Source organism: Polypterus senegalus, chromosome 7 (assembly GCF_016835505.1).
Source record: "Polypterus senegalus isolate Bchr_013 chromosome 7, ASM1683550v1, whole genome shotgun sequence".
Classification (NCBI taxonomy): Eukaryota; Metazoa; Chordata; class Cladistia; order Polypteriformes; family Polypteridae; genus Polypterus; species Polypterus senegalus.
Window position 1 is genome coordinate 177,139,583 of NC_053160.1, and position 21,391 is coordinate 177,160,973.

General features: G+C 42.8%; 1 protein-coding gene across 2 annotated transcripts in view; it reads right to left on the reverse strand.

Annotated features, from left to right (window-relative positions):
* The window catches only part of cntfr (ciliary neurotrophic factor receptor), a 734,458-nt gene that overhangs the window by 257,276 nt on the left and 455,791 nt on the right, over positions 1-21,391 (reverse strand). For both annotated transcript variants that reach the window (XM_039759654.1, XM_039759655.1), the window contains one exon: positions 19,574-19,807. In XM_039759654.1, the coding sequence (XP_039615588.1) occupies positions 19,574-19,807 (234 nt within the window). The remainder of the gene's footprint in view (positions 1-19,573; positions 19,808-21,391) is intronic.

Sequence of the window (21,391 nt, forward strand, 5' to 3'; positions counted from 1 at the left end):
AGAAGCCCCTTTTAAGTCTCTCAGTTTTGGCCATAAGACTACGGATACATCTCCTTGATTTCAGTACGCTGAACAGGCAGCTCATGGGGTGTGAAGGATCTTTAATAATTTTAAAAACATCTCCTATTGCAGTGGGGACAGAGCACAACTGGTCAGACACCAATGGGAAAAAAGTTGTTAAAACTGTCATATTTTAGATAACGGCAATGTTAGAGACAGTCTGAGTAAAGAGCTGAAATGACTGTAAAGAGTGCAGCCTTGGTAAATAGTCATAAATCCCGGTCTTAGTTAGTAAACAAGGTCATTTTAATTTGTTTGTTTTTAAAGGACATTTTTTTTTTCCCCACCGGGTGACAAATGTGTGCTGTAACCGAAACCTGAAGATTTCCAGTAAATGGTTTGGCAGGTCTGATGATATCAAGCTGCAGGCGAAGCCTTTCTGTGAGGGAGCCAAGCTATAAAATATATATTAATGCAAGGAAGTGAGAGTGGGCTGTGTGCTCAGACAAAGCCGGCTGCTAGAGCACAAGGGCTTGAGAAACGGCAGAGAGCTGGGGGGTCAGCATTAGCGGGTTTATGTGACAGGAAAGAAGCCGTTTCTTGCTTCCTTGCAGTGCTAGAGGAGGCCACCACAGTGCGACCACAATAAATACTGTAAAATAAACCTTAACAGCCAAAATGGAAATGTTGTTGGACTCTCGCGTGCGTTCTCACGAATGAGGACCTGCTGTGTCTAACGTCTCCGATTATTAGCTTTACATCTACCGGGATGAGGAGAAATAATACACCAGTGCTGGAAACTTGTACCACATTAAGCGCAAGGCCCCTGCTGTTTCCCATTACTGGAGATACCTGCCTTATGTATTAGAGGGGTCTCCAATTTCTATGAACAGTTGAAATTTTGCCTTCAAAAGAATCAAGGGCCCTCAGCTTAGGTCAGGTAACGTTCTCTTTCCATGGGTTATTTTTCTAGGGTAGGCCTTGACACGGGTTGCCTTATGGGTAAAATAGCATGGCTGTACAAATGAGGCCAGGCAGTTGCATACAAAGACGTTTCTGTTTTTATTGTTTGTGTGCCACTTGTGCAGACAGAGGAGGCTGAGAAGAGAGGGGCACACACGCACACGTTCCCAAATGCAGTAAACACAGTGGATTCAGAGAGGGGTCAGACCCCTTCACTTTCTGCACCCTTTAGGGTGCTGTAGCTTTAACTTTAAACGGATAAACCTGACATTTTGCCCATCAATCTACTCTCAATTACCCACAAATGAAAAAGTGAGAGCGTGTGTTCAGAAAGGTTTGCAAGTTGTCACATACCTGCACATGGGAGGCACCTAATGGGCTCAAAAGAAGGTAATTCCCGGTCAGACCAGGGGGTGGCAGAACAGACTAATCCTCTTATCTCCCTGCATACCAAATGCGGGAAATTCCGTCTGACTCCCATGACGTCACTTCTGGTTCCGCCTCAGAAGACGTCACTTCCAGACCAGCAGAAGAATGACGTCATTTCCACATCCCAAGGAGTCCCTGCCTGATGACCTCATTTCCAGTTCCGGTCCCAAGATCCCTCCCTCTTCCTGTTTTTCAACTATGTTTCCTTGTAGCGGTGCTACATGAATCACGACGTCTTAAATGTATTCTACGTGGATTCGCGACTTTTATAGTGCTGTCCCGTTTATATGGTCTATGTGTGTCTGTGTAAATGTTGTCCCCTGGAAACAAAGGGGGAAGGATAACGCCGTGGAACCGTGACCCCCCTCGTGATAGTTTTCCCTGTCAAACCCATCAATTCCTTCCGGGTTCATTGCTATTTAAACATGAGGACGAAAGGAAGAGAAAAGAATCACTTACAACACCGATATTTCACAAGATGAAAAAAGAGCCGAGAAAGAGCACCGATTCGAATCATTCCCCACTTGCTGAAACACAGTTACCAACCCTCACTGCCTGTGTTCTGCACCAACGTACACAAGCGGTTGTTGAGTCCAAACTCCCTCAGTTTCACAAACAGCCTACAGGGTATTATTGTATTGCATGCTGAACTGTAGTCAATGAACAACAATCTCACATAGTTCCCCTGTTTCTTGTCCACATGGCTGAGGGAGGTGTGCAGTACGTGGGAAATGGCATCCTCCGTCAATCTGTTAGGATGATAGGCGAACTGGAGTGGGTTAACGGTGCTTGGGATGGAGGATGAGATGATGTCTTTCAGTAGCCCCTTGAAGACCTTCATGACTACTGATGTCAGTGCAACAGGTCGGTAGTCATTCAGGCACGTGGGCTTATTGTTCTTTTGAACAGAAACGATTGAGGATCTTTTGAAGCACATAGGAACCACAGATTGCGCTAGAGACTCATTGAAGATGGTGGTGAGTACCCCAGCTAGTTGGTTAGTACAGCAACACAGCAGGCGTCCAGAGATGCCGTCTGGTCCTGCCTGCCTTCCTGATGTTTACTCGCTTCAGTGCTGCCCGCACATCGCGCTCTGCAATGCTGCTGACATCACCGCCCTCCATAGTCAGGCAGTAGTTAGCGCAAAATGCTTTATCAGCCTCAAAACGGGCGTAAAACGCGCTGAGTTAGTTAACAAATCCAAATGCAGAGTCTGCGCTTATCGTTGTGTGAGATCCGTGATGGTGCACAATCCGTGCCACATGCTCCGTATGTCTCACTGTTGAAAGTGAAGCTCTACTCGCTCCTGATATCGGTGTTTGGCGACTTTCACCGCACGTCGAACGCCATATGAAGCCGCTTTGTAGCCGCTCATATCGGCAGTAGTGAGTCCAGCATTATAAGCAGCGGTTCGAGCAATTTACTGCCGTGCGGATCAATCTGTCAACCCACAGTTTCTGGTTGGGAAAAGATGTAACTCTTGCCGTGGGGACAACTTCATCAGCAAGCATACTAACAAAGCTAACTACTGCTTCCGCAAACTCATTGATGTCATCAGCGCATGTTCGGAACATGTCCCAGTCTACGTCATCGAGCGCATCCTTCAGCATGGCTTCTGATTGGGCAGACCAGTGCTTCACCTCCCTTGTGACTGGAGCTTCACGAATTAAATTTTGTTTATATTCCGGCATGAGGAAAATGGTGTTATGGTCAGACTTCTCAAACGCTGGATGTGAAATAGCTTTGAAGCCCTGCTTGTACGGGGTGTAGCAGTGATCCACAATTCTGACTCCCCTAGTTGGACACGTAACATGTTGGTTGAAGTTCGGCATTACTTGTCTGAGGTTTGCCTTATTAAAGTCCCCTGCCACGATGAATGCTGCATCCGGGTGTTTGTTTTGAGTCGTACGCAGAACATCGTGGAGTTCAGTGGGATGTAGACCGCCGTGGCAATGACTGAGGTAAACTCATGAGGCAGATAGTGAGGATGACATTTGACGATTAGATACTCCAGATGAGGCGAGCAGTAGCCATAGAGAATGGATGCATTCCTGGCATCGCACCATTTGTTATTAGTCATAAAGCAGACTCCCCCACCTTTAGCTCTGCTAGACTCCGCAGTTCTGTCCATGCGAAACACAGAGAACGAATCCGACGGTGTTACAGCTTGGTCCGGCACTTTGGGGGTCAGCCATGAAGCAGAAAATGTTACAATCCCTCATGTCGCGTTGGAAAGTAACTCTTGCTGTCAGGTCATCCAGCTTGTTCTCCAGTGACTCAACATTAGCCAGCACGATGCTAGGCAGTGGTGGGCGATGTGCTTGTTGTCTCAGTCTGTTTCGGATTCCACCGCGTTTCCCACACCGTTTTTTTGTTCGTCGCCAAGGGTCAGCGTTGCGTCTATTGTTGTTGTCCGGGTTGCAGAGCATGTCAGCCGGCCATAATGGATCGGGCTTAAAAGTGTCCGAAATAAAAGTAGAGAACCGGTTTCCAATTTCCAAAATGTTCTGCTATCATAAATTACTAACCCTGATGTCGTCTGCAATTGAAGAAATAATAAATAAGGGAAATAAAGTAAAAAATTACACAGTCTTGATAGAACAGTCAGGAAGGTGTCTGAACGTGGTCGCACCATCCTCTCAGCACCATACTAGTTCAGATGGAATGGAAGAGTGTGAGGTTTTGATTTTTATTTTTACAGTGGCTGGAGTGCCAGTCCTGCCAGCAACCCCCAAGTTCTCCCTGCAATTTGGGGGACCCCCTTCTAGGGCTATTAATCAGGGCAAGGTGATAAAACCCATTTTGATAGCTTCTAGTGTGTTTTCAGGAGTACCACCAGGACCAAGAACCCAATGGTCACTCTAACAGAGCTTCAGAACACCTCTGCTGAGACGAGAGCACCTTTTGGTAGGACAACCATCTCAGCTGAACTCCATCAATCAGACATATGGAATGTGAAAACCTGTTTGGAATTTGTCAAGGTGGTGAGTGAGGACAAATAAATACCTGGGGGGTACATGAGAATAACAGGCCCGAGAGAAGGACCAGCACAGATGGTGTATGCAACAAGGGTCGGGGTCACCGCTATTGCATGAGGACGTCAAGGCCGCTTGCTGTATGCAGACTACTCTTACACTCTTTTCCACTAGTGTGTAGTTGTTGTGGTTCCACCCCTAGCTGGAGTTCAAAGCTTTGTTTTGTGTCCTTTTACTTCTTTGTTGTATGATGTATTCATGTTACAGTTACTTTTCTTAATTATGTGCATTATTCTTCGGTTTTTGATTGCGTTAAATTCCATGTGTAGTATGGGTGATACCCTGAGAGGCAGGGCCACCTGCCAACCACCGCAGGACCTGCCCCATGCCCTATTTATCTGGAGGTTCTCCCACAGTTCCTGGTGGTTCGTATCAAATGGTGAGTTCTTGTGTTTTCCTATGCTTGACAGAGGGGAACATTTTTTAGGTAAAAAAAAAAACTTGTAAATATTAAATTTAAAGGCCAGTAGATGAAGGGGCAATAGGCAACCAATTTTAGGACTGGAGTGATACGTTGAAAGGGAAATTTCCTGAATTATCCTAGTGAGAAGTCAAAGCAAAATGACACTTTTTATTGGCTAACTAAAAAGATTACAATATGCAAGCTCTCGAGGCAACTCAGGCCCTTTCTTCATATCTTGTCTAAAGTAACCTTAGATCTTCAAATGAGTGTCTGCTTAGAATTCCAAGAGCTAAACTTAAAAGAAGTGGTGAGACGGCCTTCTGCTGTTATGCATCTAAAATCTGGAATAGCTTGCCAATAGGAATTAGCCAGGCTGATACAGTAGAGCAGTTTAAAACACTGCTGAAAACACATTACTTTAAAATGGCTTTCTCATAACTTCATCTTAGTTAATTCCTGACGCTCTGTATATTCAATTAATTATCAGTACTATTCATGGTGGCTCCAAAATCTGTACTAACCCCTACTTTCTCTTCTGTTCTTTTTCCATTTTTCTCTGGTGGTGATCTGCCCTGCCACCACCTAATCAAAGCACCGTGCAGACTTACATTGATGGATTAAAAGCCAGAAGTCCACATGACCATCATCATCATCAAATTCTTCCATGTGAACCCTGAATACAATAAGGACTGATTGAGGTCATTTATGTTAGATAGATAGATAGATAGATAGATAGATAGATAGATAGATAGATAGATAGATAGATAGATAGATAGATAGACAGATAGATAGATAGATAGATAGATAGATAGATAGATAGATAGATAGATAGATACTTTATTCATCCCAAGGTAGAATGTCTAGAGGGGGCTGGGTGGTCTCGTGGCCTTGGAACCCCTGCAAATTTTATTTTTTTTGTTTTTTCTGTCCTCCCTGGCCATTGGACCTTACTTTTATTCTATGTTAATTAGTGTTCCCTTATTTTAATTCTTATTTATTTTGTCTTTTAATAATCCTGTTACTGATTACAGTAATCCCTCACTATATCGCGCTTCGACTTTTCTGGCTTCACTCTATCGCGGATTTTATATGTAAACATATCTAAATATATAACGTGGATTTTTCGCTGCTTCACGGGTCCTGCGGACAATGTGTCTTTTTACTTCCTGTACATGCTTCCTCAGTTGGTATGCCCAGTTGATTTCATACAAGAGATGCTATTGGCGGATGACTGAGAAGCTAACCAATCAGAGCACGCAGTTAAGTCCCTGTGTGCTGAATGGCTCAGCGATGGAGCACCGAATTCGATTTTGCGGCGTTAACCAGGTTGTCTCGTCTCGCTCATTCAGCATCAACGTGTTTCGCTTTGTAAAGAGTTAACTTTTGTGCTCTTTTGTGTTTATCTTTGTGCTTAGTCAAGCCCTTCATTATGGCTCCAAAATGATCTGCTCCTGCTGCTACTTCAGGGGCCGTGCCCAAGCACCAACGGAAGATGTTAACGATTGCCGAAAAGGTAAACGTTTTGGATATGTTGAAGGAAGGGAAAAGCTACACCGCTGTAGGACGCCATTATGGCATCAATGAGGCTACGATTATTTTTTTTAAAAAGTAGGAAAGGAGTATAAGATCTACGGCCGCAGTGTCCTTTTAACCAGGGTGCAAAGTGGATGTAATAAGGCAGTAGTCTGGATGGAATCTGCTTTAGGGATTTGTATTGAAGACTGCCAGAAGAAGAACAACGGCAGTGCTACACAATCGCCTGAAGTGGCTCCTTTAGAAGAGCTGTAACGCTCTCCTTTGTTGTGCAGTAAAATTAAACTCATCGTTATCGGGCAAGTCGTCATGTCATTGTTGGTGATTAACCATAATTAATTTTCTACTTACAGTACTTAGTACATGTACGTACGTTTAGTGTCACTCTACACACATTTACTGTATACAATTTTTCTTGCATTGTACGTATTTATTGCTGGTGGCTTGTCTATCATAATGTCTGTAACTTATGTGACATCAGAGACGCTCAATATTTTTAAAATAATATTTAGCTTTTACTGTATATAAACAGTGTGTTTACATACATAATTTCAATGAATCTTACCTAATATCTAAGAGAATACAAAGGGATTATGCTGTATAACTGTGCGGGGAATATTTATAAACAGTGTGGGAGAGTTTATAAGGGCTTAAAATATATAAAAATAACCATAGAAACATATGGTTTCTACTTCGCAGATTTTCACCTTTCGCGGGGGGGTCTGGAACGCAACCCCCGCGATCGAGGAGGGATTTCTGTATTGTGATGGCTGTCTACAGAACAGAGATATTTGCTGTCTTGCAAACAAGTCACCCGTTTGACGTTTGAACTGCTTAAACATACAAAAATGTCCAAATCTCCAAATCCGAGAGCATGGTCCTCAGCCGGAAAAGGGTGGAGTGCCCTCTCAGGGTTGGGGGGGAGATCCTGCCCCAAGTGGAGGAGTTCAAGTATCTCGGGGTCTTGTTCACGAGTGAGGGAAGAATGGAGCGTGAGATCGACAGGCGGATCGGTGCGGCATCCGCAGTGATGCGGGCTCTGCATCGGTCTGTCGTGGTGAAAAAGGAGCTGAGCCGTAAGGCAAAGCTCTCAATTTACCAGTCGATCTACGCTCCTACCCTCACCTATGGTCATGAGCTATGGGTAGTGACCGAAAGAACGAGATTGCGAATACAAGCGGCTGAATTGAGTTTCCTCCGCAGGGTGTCTGAGCTTTCCCTTAAAGATAGGGTGAGAAGCTCAGTCATCCGAGAGGGGCTCAGAGTAGAGCCGCTGCTCCTCCGCATCGAGAGGAGTCAGATGAGGTGGCTCGGGCATCTGATCAGGATGCCTCCTGGACACCTCCCTGGTGAGGTGTTCCGGGCACGTCCAACCAGGAGGAGGCCCCGGGGAAGACCCAGGACACGCTGGAGGGACTATGTCTCCCGGCTGGCCTGGGAATGCCTTGGGATTCTCCCGGAAGAGCTGGAAGAAGTGGCCAGGGAGAGGGAAGTCTGGGCCTCTCTGCTTAAGCTGCTGCCCCCGCGACCCGACCTCGGATAAACGGAAGAGGATGGATGGATGGATGGAAACATACAAAAAATACAGAACTGCTCCTTCCTTGGAAAAGGTTTGTATTTACCTGACTTAGAAATGAAAATGTCTGGGGATATTGGTGTCTAATCAGCAAATGCGTATTCATTGATTGTTGGTAACAATACTTTTTATTAACCTGTGTTTACATTATTTATTAAGCCCAGGGAATTCAGTATGTGGCATCGTTTAATCCATCGTCATGTTGACCTAGGCAGTGTCTGAAGGAGATTTAAATGTCTGGGCAGGAGAAGGCATAGGGTGATGGACGTTCTACTGAGAACGCTGTCAAGACCACTCGCACAGAGCACAGGGGCTCGCTGGCAGACTAGGGTACGTGGCTGGTATGAAGTGAGGCACAAGGACAGCAACACCAGTCTCTAGGGAAGAAGAGACATTTCCACAAGAAGACGCCGGTTGTGGGTCCAGCGAGAGAGAGAGAAGCCACATGGAAGGACCGAGCAAAGCTGGCAGAGGAGAAGCGAGGCACAGGTCGCAGCAACACAAGGAGCCATGAGTGGGGAAAAAAGAACGATGAAGAGACGCTGACAGGGATTCAACGATTTGGCAAAACTTAGGAAACTAGCGTCCGGCGAACAGAGTGCATCTGTGGACAATCGGACGATTAATTGTTGGGGCAACACAAGACTCTGCACCAGTAAAGGTTGTCCCCTCAACTTCATGTTTTTAACAGACTTCTAGAGTGTGGACTGTGCTTTCCTTTTTAAAAAATGGGTTTTTGACCCTGATATTGTTAGATTCGTATGTTCTTTTATCTTTTTGGTGTACTTGATATTGTCTTGTGTAATACAAGTTACTGTTGCTTTTCCTGAAATTGCCGCCGTGTCTTTCGTTGTGTGTTTACTCACCGCCCAATTTAAAGAAACCTGTGTGCTATTTTCTGTAAATCTCAAGAGTTCTCAGTCTCTTCATAAAAACTGGGTGGCATAGTCGGCTATTTTAACGTTGTCTACGCTACATTATCTGTAAGGGTGACCAGACACCTGTCACATGCTTGTGTTTAGTTATTTTTGTGGAGTTTTTGACCCCGTTGCGCTGTGTTTCGACTCTTCTTGGGATTTTGTATGCTTTTTGGATTCACCTTTAGTGGGCATTGTATGCCCTTTGTGCTCTTCGGAAGTTTCATGCTGTTACAGAGTGTTTTTCTTGTAATGAGTAAATATCCATCCATTATCCAACCCGCTATATCCTAATTACAGGGTCACGGGGGTCTGCTGGAGCCAATCCAAGCCAACACATGGTGCAAGGCAGGAAACAAACCCCGGGCAGGGCGCCAGCCCACCACAGGGCACACACACACACTAAGCACACACTAGGGACAATATAGGATCGCCAATGCACCTAACCTGCATGTCTTTGGACTGTGGGAGGAAACCGGAGCACAAGAAGGAATGAGTAAATATTTTCCTATATAAAGATTCTTTGTTTGCCCTTGTTACTAGCCGGTGTAAGAACAGGGCAGAAACGGTTCAAGTGCAGGGGTACCCTTAGGCCAACTCCCTATAAATGAAAGAATGCAAAATTCAAAGAGGACGCGTGTAAAACGCAAAACGAGTCATTACAGATATGAGTCTCGTGAAATGGACTGCCCAAGATGGCGGGTCTTCCAGTTATGTGGCAAATGGGCAGGAAGAGACGGGTCCAGGAGGGCATACACTGGAAGAGCTGTCTGCAAAAAGAGGAAAAGAGAAGATGTAATCACACAGCGCCAACCCCTGGATCGGTGGAGAACAACCATCACAAAATTCACAGGGTTTGATGGATTTTCCCTTCTTCTAGGCACTTTTGGGACTACGTGCTTTAGAATTCTTTAGTGTTTGGGATTCCAGCTCATGCCAGTGGTGGCCAGTGGCCATTTCTTTGTGGTAGTGTGCTGAGGAAATGGCTTTAGGGCAGGTGATGCCAACTAAATAAATAAAACTGATTAAACTGGATGGTTCAGTCTGGGGAGTCACTGGAGGAAGAGATGGAACAGACGAAAGTGGCTGACTATCCTGACTCTCACCACTCCTATTAGGAGAGCATTCAGTAACAAACGGAGACAAGTCGAATGCTCCGTGGAGTGCCATGTGAGACTCTATAATGAGTTACCTCAAAAGGCCAAGGTGGCATTGCTGAATGAGCTGAATGGTGCTGAGCTGCTCCAGCAGACCACACGATGACACAATACCGTGCCAATGACGGACATCTTGTAACGTAAGTATATGCAATTCTGATCACTGTATGCTTAGTAAATACCTACACTTTGTGGAAAGCAGGAGTAAATGGTGAAAATTCGGCACAGACATGGGAACATATAAGCTCTGCAATGGGCAACAGCTTAAAACACAGGATACATTAGAGAGTGTCATTTGCTATCACTGCACCACCCCTTATCTCTATTATGATTTACGTCATAAACTGCATTATTTAGTATATCACATCTTATTTTATAGTTGATACTTCAGGCAGCACTGTTCCAAATGATCAGTTTTCTGCACGTATCATATCCAAATACCAATTAATCACAACAGCAGTCCCTTCGGTGTGCAAGGTCAGCTGGAGTTTAAGGGTCTCCTAGCTGCCCTAAAGATGCCAGATGTTACCCGAAACTGGATATTAAATTTTAAGAGGTGTTTTTGCTCCAAAAGGTCCTATAAAAGGGTATATATCCCACCATTTGGTGTTTCTGTTCACTCAGATATCAGTCAAGATTTCTACTGTGATTAAAGATCTCCTTGGTGCATTAAATGATGCTTTTTGTTTTCTTTAAAACCAAAATAAAAGGGAAGACGACTCTCTATCGTGGCTTTATGTTTTCATTCATTTCTTTATTTTTTTAAATTTGCAATCAGTCCTTGCCTCCAATTGAGCGTACGGTATCTTTTAATTAAATGCTTTGTCTGCAATTCTGGAAATAACTAACTGCGGTTGGCATTGTCTATGAAATTCAGGCGCCTTTAGAGCACAGGGGGCTCTTTCTTCAGCTTCATTTTAGTTTGGTAGCCAGTTAGAATTCATTCTTCTTTCTTTCATTTTTTAGCAAACTACCAATACAACACAAATAACTCTGCAACATTAAAGAACCGGCTAGCTGTGCGGTCATCAAAATGCAAGAGGTAAAGCTGCGGATTGTGGATATGCAAGACTTGCTGCAGATTTTCTGAGAAAAGTAAAAAAAAAAAAAATAATAACATACTGTATGCTTAATTAAGTGACAAGTATTAACAATAGCAAGAAGTGGCATCTAAAATAAAGCTCATTTGAAATCATGTCTGGAGGCACCAGTCTGCTCCAGGATCACGCTTGCTTACCCAGGAGTTGCATGACATCTTATAACAGCACGACACTCATATTACACATTTGGTAAAGGTCCCAATAAGGAATACGGATTAATAGCATTTGGATGGGCTTTATAATAATGAAATGAGTCAACTATAAACCCACCTTAATAAAAGGGTAAGTGTCTGTGTGTCTGTCTGGTGTCAGGTCTGCTGCTATGGCTCTGTCATTCCAACCGATAGCACATCACAAACATTTTTAGTAATAAAATGGATTACAGTTGTCATTCCAACAGATGGTGCATCACAAGTGTTCACTCTGCTTTTACGAATCCCATACCAAATGGAATATAAGAGGCATTGATGACATATGTATTGAATAGTGCTCTGCAAACATTAACATTAAGGTCCATGTTGATTATTTAGATTTCAAACAGCCTTAGAAGGGTAGCACAACTAGTTCACCTTAATAAAAGAGTGTCTGTGTGTCTATCCTGTTGCTTTGTGTCTATCATTCCAAAAGATGGCACATCACAAACATTTTGAGTAATAAAATGGATTACATTTGTCATTCCAACAGATGGTGCATCACAAGTGTTCACTCTGCTTTTGCGAATCCCATACCAAATGGCATACAACTGAGACATGTGCTTTGTATTTTTCATTCAAACAGATGGCACATCAAAACAATTAACACTGCTTTAACAAATCCCATACCAAATGGAATATGAGGCATTGATGACATATGCATTGAATAGTGCACTGCAAACATTAAGGTCCATGTTGATTATTTAGATTTCAAACAGCCTTAGAAGGGTAGCACAGCTAGTTCACCTTAATAAAAGAGTGTCTGTGTGTCCATCCTGTTGCTTTGTGTCTATCATTCCAAAAGATGACGCATCACAAACATTTTTAGCATCAAAATTGCATTTGTCATTCCAACAGATGGCTTATCACAAACATTAATATTTTTTTATGAATCCTGTTCCAAATGGCATATAACAGAGACATATACATTTCATTGACCCTGCGATGGACTGGCACCCTGTGTGGGTTTGTTTTTGCCTTATGCTTGCTGGAATAGATTCCAGCATCCCCCACAACCTTGTTCAGGACTAGGTGACATAGATTATGATTGACTGACATTTAAATTTGATTTGTCATTCCAACAGATGGTGCATCACAAACATTAGCATTGCTTTTATGAATCCTATAGCAAATGACATACAGTATAACAGTCATACATGCATTGAATGCTGCACTACAAACGTTAACAGTGAGGTCTATGTTGATTGCTTGGATTTAATCCAGTCTTAGAAGAGTAGCACAGCTAGTTCACCCTAATAAAAGTCTGTCTGTATGTCCATCTGGTTGCGTTGTGTCTGTTATTCCAAAATATGGCACATCAAAAACATGTGTATGAATAAAATGCATTGCATTCGTCATTTCCACAGATGGCACGTGACTAACATTAACACTGCTTTATGAATCTCATACCAAATGGCAGACAACAGAGACACATATATTGCATTTTTCATTCCAACAAATGGCACATCACAAACATTTAAAAATGCTTTCACAAATTCCATTTGTATTTAAAAAAGACATTAAAAAGATGATACATATATATACTATATATATACACATATTATACTGTATATATATATACTGAATATACTGTACATATATAAACACACACATACATATACATATATATATATATATATATATAGATAGTATATTAAATCTTAATTAATTCAGTTTCTTCATTTTACAAGGTATTGAAGAAAAAGGAAATGTAATATTGTTGCAGTATGAACAAAGCAGCCTTGCCTCGAGCTGGATGTTTTCCTTATGAAAAAATAATAAATGATGATTCATCAGATGGGATCATATCAGATTGTGTAATGTCTTGTCTGCAGTGCTCAACCATAACGTCATCTTCAAACTGAGGAAGGATAAGAACATCAACTTCAAGTCCTCACTGTCTTAAAATTTCCATACCAGCACCAGATCAGTGTACTGCAACTATCTCATGTTGTGGCTCTAAATTACTGTCAAAGTCCCTTGTGTCTCTGTGTATCTGTGTGTCTGTCCAGTTTTGATGTCTTTGTCATCCCAATAGATGGCACATCACAAACATTTGTAGCAATAAGTTGCATTGCATGTGTCACTCCAACAGATGGCACGTCACAAACATTTGTAGCAATAGGTTGCATTGCATGTGTCACTCCAGCATTACAAACATTTGTAGTATTGCTTTTTATTCCTAGACATGTTTGTGATGTGTCATCTGTTGAACTGACAAATGCAGCGTCTACATGCATTACAAAATAAATTCCTGTAGATGGTGCACTGCAAACGTTAACTCTGACATCTATGTTGATCACTTACATTTCAAGCGGGTAGCACAGCTAATATACTGTAAATCGGACAACTCAACTCTGGTCCTGGAGGTCTGCAGTGGCTTCAGGTTTTTGTGTTAACCCATTTTTTTAATTTTAACTGATTAATTTACTACTAAAGCAATGCAATTTTTTGGGGATTAGTTGTAGATTTAAACTGTTGCATTTAGGTTTTAATTATCTCCTGTTTTCTTAATCAGAGTCACACACGTGTGCATGGGAGCCAGTTTAAGGGCTCAGGTGATTGTAATTCTCCACCAATCCAAGGGGTGGTGCTGTGTGGTAACACGCGCTCTTTTCCTCTCTCTACAGACCAGAAGACTGACTGCTTTCCTCCATTGAAGAAATGGGCTATTAACCAGCTGAGGTACTACCTCCTGGGTGGTGAAGTCACTCTGTCGATGGACTGCACACCTTTACATTGGATGGCTCTTTGTAAAGAGTCGAAGCCCCGTGTCATCAGGTGATTCTTAGACCTACAGTCTTATCGATTCAAAGTCCTACACTGTTGAGGTACTCTCCATGCTAACGCCGATGTTGTTTCTCGTGTCCGTGACTTCACGGCTCTGGGCTAAGGTGTGTGTGTGCATGGGAGACAGTTTAAGAGCTCAGGTGATTGTAATTCTCCATCAATCCAGGGGGTGGCGCTGTGTGATAACGCTCTCTCTTTTTCTCCTTCTGTAGACTGACAGCACTCCTCCAACAAGGTCACTTCCGGTCTCTGCCCACCTGGACCCTCCTCTTCCTGCCATCTTGGACAGTCTGAGAAGACTTGATATTGGCGTTCTCACACACTTTATTTTGATCAGATCTATTTCAATTTTATGGGGTTAGCCCACGGGTGCCCCCAACATTCTCATTATGACACAAATGACAAAGGAACCCCCATCTCTCCAGCTAAGGTGATTCCATTTAAGACCGTGTACAGGGATCATGAAGTAGAAATGAGAAAGAGAAGAGAAGATCCAAGGGGTTCAGACTTATTCTGGACTACGAGACATGTGGATAGTTTACACAGAAAATGAAAACTCTACAATGTGATAAAGATTTGTCTTGGAGGAATGAAAGCATTAACAAGCCATCGAATTATACATCACGTTTCATGATCTGCTAGACGTGTCGTCTCATTACGAAATGAAGACCTGCAGCCACAGCGGACCTCCTGAACCGCTACAAAATAAACGAAAGGCATAAACAAACAAATCCATAAAAAGTAGAAACTACGGTTAGAGTCTCTCTAATTTCTAAAGCGAAAGTAAAACAGCGGCCATTAATGGATAAGGCATAAACTGAACTGATTGAAGCTGCATGCAATAAACGTAATTCTGTCCGGTTGAGGATAAGACGAACACAGTAACTGCCATGACTGAAATCACATCCAGTCCTCAGGATAAAGCAAAGCTGCGGTCAGCCCTAGTGTGACTTCAGCTGTTTCAAGGAAGCCGTATGCTGAACAGATGGGAAGCTGACAACGATATGATCATTTTGTTTCAACTGTAACGATCAAGAGATGCTGCATTTATAATTGATTAATGATACCTTGTTTAATGTGTTCAGTTTTGCAAATTCATTTAATCCATCCATCCAATCACTGGACCTCCTAATGAAATTTTAGGGAGACATGTAGGTGGAAGCCGAGGTGGGCAAATGTCACTCCTCTTTACAGATCACTGCATTGGCTCCCACTGACCTCACCTAATAAGTTTAAATCCTGGATGCTTGCCTAGAGAGTAGACAACAGGTCAGCACCTACACAGATATGGAGACACTTTTGAGGTCCTATGCTCCTTGGTTTGTCTTGGTAGAGTTCTATATTACTTTACTTTACCCTTTCATATTCTTTATTGTGCAGACTTTATCAGAATGCTTCACAACTTCTAGACTTACCACTCTTTATAAGGTATTATACACTCACCTAAAGGATTATTAGGAACACCTGTTCAAAATCTCATTAATGCAATTATCTAATCAACCAATCACATGGCAGTTGCTTCAATGCATTTAGGGGTGTGGTCCTGGTCAAGACAATCTCCTGAACTCCAAACTGAATGTCAGAATGGGAAAGAAAGGTGATTTAGGCAATTTGGAGCGTGGCATGGTTGTTGGTGCCAGACGGACCGGTCTGAGTATTTCACAATCTGCTCAGTTACTGGGATTTTCATGCACAACCATTTCTAGGGTTTACAAAGAATGGTGTGAAAAGGGAAAAACATCCAGTATGCGGCAGTCCTGTGGGCAAAAATGCCTTGTTGATGCTAGAGGTCAGAGGAGAATGGGCCGACTGATTCAAGCTGATAGAAGAGCAACTTTGACTGAAATAACCACTCGTTACAACCGAGGTATGCAGCAAAGCATTTGTGAAGCCACAACACGCACAACCTTGAGGCGGATGGGCTACAACAGCAGAAGACCCCACCGGGTACCACGCATCTCCACTACAAATAGGAAAAAGAGGCGACAATTTGCACGAGCTCACCAAAATTGGACAGTTGAAGACTGGAAAAATGTTGCCTGGTCTGATGAGTCTCGATTTCGTTTGAGACATTCAAATGGTAGAGTCAGAATTTGGCGTAAACAGAATGAGAACATGGATCCATCATGCCTTGTTACCACTGTGCAGGCTGGTGGTGGTGGTGTAATGGTGTGGGGGATGTTTTCTTGGCACACTTTAGGCCCCTTAGTGCCAATTGGGCATCGTTTAAATGCCACGGGCTACCTGAGCATTTTTCTGACCATGTCCATCCCTTCATGACCACCATGTACCCATCCTCTGATGGTTACTTCCAGCAGAATAATGCTCCATGTCACAAAGCTCGAATCATTTCAAATTGGTTTCTTGAACATGACAATGAGTTCACTGTACTAAAATGGCCCCCACAGTCACCAGATCGCAACCCAATAGAGCATCTTTGGGATGTGGTGGAACGGGAGCTTCGTGCCCTGGATGTGCATCCCACAAATCTCCATCAACTGCAAGATGCTATCCTATCAATATGGGCCAACATTTCTAAAGAATGCTTTTAGCACCTTGTTGAATCAATGCCACATAGAATTAAGGCAGTTCTGAAGGTGAAAGGGGGTCAAACACCGTATTAGTATGGTGGTCCTAATAATCCTTTAGGTGAGTGTACTTTATAACTTGTCAACACCTTCCCTTCTATATCTATAACCTCAGGCAATTACAACGAGTAAAATACAAGCAGGAGATAAGTTACAACTTTAAATAATGTATTATTGATAATATTTGTAAAACAATATTGGCAACCATACAACCTGATAAATGCTAGCTGTGTAGTTTCAGGCGGCACACAGACTTGTAGTTACTTAAATGTCTCTAGTTAAGTCATCGTTTCTAGTCCACTTTCTTCAGGACGGGCCGCAAGCCTGTCTAAATATGGCTACCGAGTTGTGCTTTCTGCTTGTGTTCTAGTCTTCATGGCCATGATGTGTGTGACAGAGAGAGAGAGAGAGAGACAGAAGGAGGGGTAAAGCGACCACATTTATAGATTCTCTGTCCATATCCTAAGGCCAATAGGGTGGTGTGGTACCGAATGGCCTCCGATTCAAATCCAATCCCAAACAGCCATACTTCAGACCAATGGGGGCACACAATGCCTTCCACACCTGCCCATTTGTCGAATTCAAGCTTTCCAGCTAGGTGGCCTTCCTATCCTGCAGAGAATCAATTGCTAAACTGGTTTGAGGCCCACACTACCCTCCAACCTGCAATAAAATTCCCCATCCTGAGTCTGTCCTAAAGAGGTTGGTGTTGAATAGAAATGAAAGCATTGCTGTTCTCGTCAATGAAATTAAACGCTAATATTACATTTGCTTTGTTTGATTTACAAATACCGATGTTCACAATATTTATCAACTAATATACAAAATATCACACCATAACACTCCTTCTCGACCACTCAGGTCTGCTGGTGAAAGGCATCCTCCGCTGCGTGGCATCAGATCTCAAATCGAGACTCTTTTCATGTGTAACTCCTAGATGGTGGAACAAGCTGCCCACCTCCATTTCATGTCCTCCCTCAATGTGTTTTAGATTAGATTAGAATTTAAGAAGTGCTTGAAGACTCTCTTGGTCTTTGAATTTCTGTATGCCAATGAATTGTAACTCACTTTCATTTTGTTTTGATCTCTTCACTTGTGATGATCAATTTTGCAACCTTCCCGTGTTGGCTGGGATTGGCTTCAGCAGACCCCCCGTGACCCTGCGGTTAGGATATAGCGGGTTGGATAATGGATGGATGGATGGACTTGTAACGTTTCTTCACCAGACTGATGTTTACTCGAATATGTTGGCCGAAGTGTCTGCCAAGCAAATAAAAAATGTAAAAATCGCTGGAAAAGTCAAGGTTGTGTAATATGACAGAGCCCTAAGAGTTTTGCAATTGCACCCCTGGTCACAGTCAAGGTGAAGCTGTAGGTGATAATCTTTCAATTCTTAAAGTATGTTACGAGTGAATTAACTTAAAAGAGTGGCCAAAAAGGAGAAAAGTATGAGGTTAACCTTTAACAAAGTACTTAGACCCAATATCTACTAATGATGACATGATATGGCCAACATAATCATCCATTCATTTTACACCGCTTATCCGAAGACATGAGACCTTGGCGTCTCTTTCTCCAGTCACAAATGCCAACTCATACTGTGGGATCCTAAGGCAATCCCAGGCCATCTGGGAGAAATAATCCTCCCAGCAAGCCCAGGGTCTTCCCCAGGGTATCCTCCCAGCTGGTCATCCATGTAAAACCTCAACAGGGAGGCATCTAGAAGGTATCTGAATCAGATGTCCAGATCACCTTAATTGGCTCCTCTCAATGTGGAAGGTCAGCGGCTCCACTCTGAGGCTCTCTTAGGTGTCTGTGCCTCTCACCTGATCACTAAGGGAGAGTCCACCTAACCCTGAAGAGAAAGCTCATTTCACCCACGATCTCATCCTTTCGGCCATTACCTAAAGCTCATGACCATAGGTGAAGCTCTGGACGTACATCGACTGCTAAATCATGAGCTTCACTTTCTAACACAGCTTCTTCTTCACCATCACAGATCGGTATAGCGTTTGCATAACTGCCCCCCAATCCCTCTGCTGCTCTCACTATCCTTTTTTCTTCCACTCATGAACAAGATAATTCAACTTCTTAATTATTCTCCTACTCGGAGATGACAGTCAACCCTTTTCCTACTGATGAACATGTCCTCAGATTTGGAGGTGCTGCCACTTTACACTCCGTCACAAACTGTCCCAATGCACGCTGAGGTGCACAGTTCAATGAAGCCAACAGGATCATGTCATCTGCAAAATCTGTGACAAGATTCTTAAGGCCACCGAAGTGGACCTGTTCCCCTCCCAGGCTACGCCTTGATATCCCAACCATGAAAATCACAAACCACATAGGAGACCAAGCACAGCCCTGGTGGAATCCCAGAACCCACCGGGAACACTGGTGATGCTTTTCTGAGTGTGCAGACTATACACGGGCCGAATAGCCCTTCTTAAGGACCCCAAGCCCAACTGTTTATAATTAAAGATTACATTTAAAAATAAGGCTGAGATTTAACATTTAAACTAACCCTGCAATAAAATGTAACTGAAAAAGTTTGGCTCAGAATTCGTAACACGGCACCACAAATGTATTCTGAAAAATTCATCATTCTTAGGAGCATTTTGGATACCCAACAGGAAATTATATTTTTGGATGAACGTATTTCCTTTTGTATTTTCTTTGCAATTTTTCAAAATATGGACCTAAAATTGTTTAGCATATTCACAGAACAGAAATTCCAGAGTTTTCCCCTGGGAAATGTGAAGGGGGGAAAAATAAGCAGTGCTGAGAAATGGCGCACCTGCAATTGTGTGCTTTCCGGAGAGAACTGGACAATATTTAATAAAAATGGAAAAGACAGCCGCCAAGGGAAGCATTATATTTGGATTACTCACTTCCGACTCGGAGTATGATTTGATCCTTGAGATCTCCTGTAGGGTTCTGGAAGCAGCTATACAGCCCATTCACACTTAAGTCCACCTGCTTCAGGGGAAGTCTGGGGCCATCGTCCTCTCTTCTGTTCTCCACGTCGGTGCCGTTCACCTTCCACGTTACCGAGGCCTCACTTCCCAGGGTGCCACACTGCATTGTCACGTCACTGCCAATTTTCTCATACTGGATTCTTGCGCCTGTGAGATAAAGAAAAGAAGAAGAAGAAGAAGAAGAAGAAAAAAAAAGTCAGTATTTCAACATTTAGATTTTTGGCTGTGGGCAGACATTTTAACAAAATCGACGCAGTGATATTGAGGATTGATGTAAACAGGGCAACACATTGGCTTCTCTTAGTCTTGGCTGCTTATTGATTGTGTCGTGTTACATTAGGTCTATAACCGACAGGAACGAGGATTACATCTGACACATTTTCAGTCTTTGCAGAGCTCGGCTTTTTCAGAAAATAACCTGCATGTTGTTCCTGTTATTATTAAACAGAGTTTTCTTTTTATATTGATTGTTCACCAGACTTTCCTTTTAAGTCACACATTGTCAACATTATCCACCCAACCACATTCAAGCATCTTTAATACAGTAAGAGTGCCAGGCAGGAACCAGAGTGCCAGGGCACATACACGCCTACACACCGGCACACTTGGGTAAAGCCAGTGTATCAAATGTAAAAACCCCAAAGGAAATGGGCAAAATTCACACGAGTAATATTTGAGTGGTCCATACTGGTTAACTCAAAGCAGAGGCCCCCTGCATACAGCAGTGCTAGCCATTCGACCACCAAGTGGCATGCTTTAGCATTCAAATCATTCTTTAACAGTTTCGTCTTTTTAATTTTTCACATTACACTGCACAACAAAATTTTTTAATAAGTTTCAAGGTAAAAACAAATATAATTTGGAATTGGCTGTATCACGTAGGAATTTGAAGAAACAAGAAATTAACTTTTATCAATTTTAGTGTGTTTACTCACTTAATGGTGCTGACATACTACTGACATTCATTCAATTGAGCTCAAAATGTTTTACTGCTGATTTTCATTTACGAGGTGTGGCAGAAAAGTAATGAGACTGGCAACACTGCAAGCGATCTGGCAACGCTGCGCTGTTGTCCTTGATAGAGCACGTGTATCAGTACCCTCCCATAGCTCAGTGCGAGTTTCAACTCCTTCCGTTAACTACGTGATTTTTGTGACTGCCATTAGCGAAGTTGTGTTTTTGATTGTGCGTCACGCAAAATGGAACAGCGGAATTTGGAGCAACGTTGTGCCATTAAACAGCAAGTGTGACGTTTGAAAAGTTAAAACAGGCCTATGGGGAACATTCTTTATCCTGAGCTCAACTTTTTCGCTGGTACAAATCATTTTTGGAAGGCAGAAAACACGTTGAAGATGAACACCGTTCAGGGAGGACTTCAACTTCGAAAACCAATGAAAACATCGAACGTGTGAACACTTTTGTGAGATCAGACCATCGTTTAACATTAAGAATGTTGAGTGAACAGTTAAATTTGAACAGATTTACCGTTCATTAAATTTTGACTGAACATTTGCACATGCGAAAGGTCTGTGCCAAAAATGGTGCTAAAAACTGCCCTCTCCATAACAGAATTTTTGACCTCAAAAGGCATTCCTGTGGTTCCCCAGCCCCCTTATTCACCTGACCTCAGTCCGTGTGACTTTTTCCTTTTTCCTAAACTGAAAAATGTCCTCAAAGGACGCCATTTCGGGACTTTAGAAAACATCCAAAAGAGTGTAACGGACATGCTGA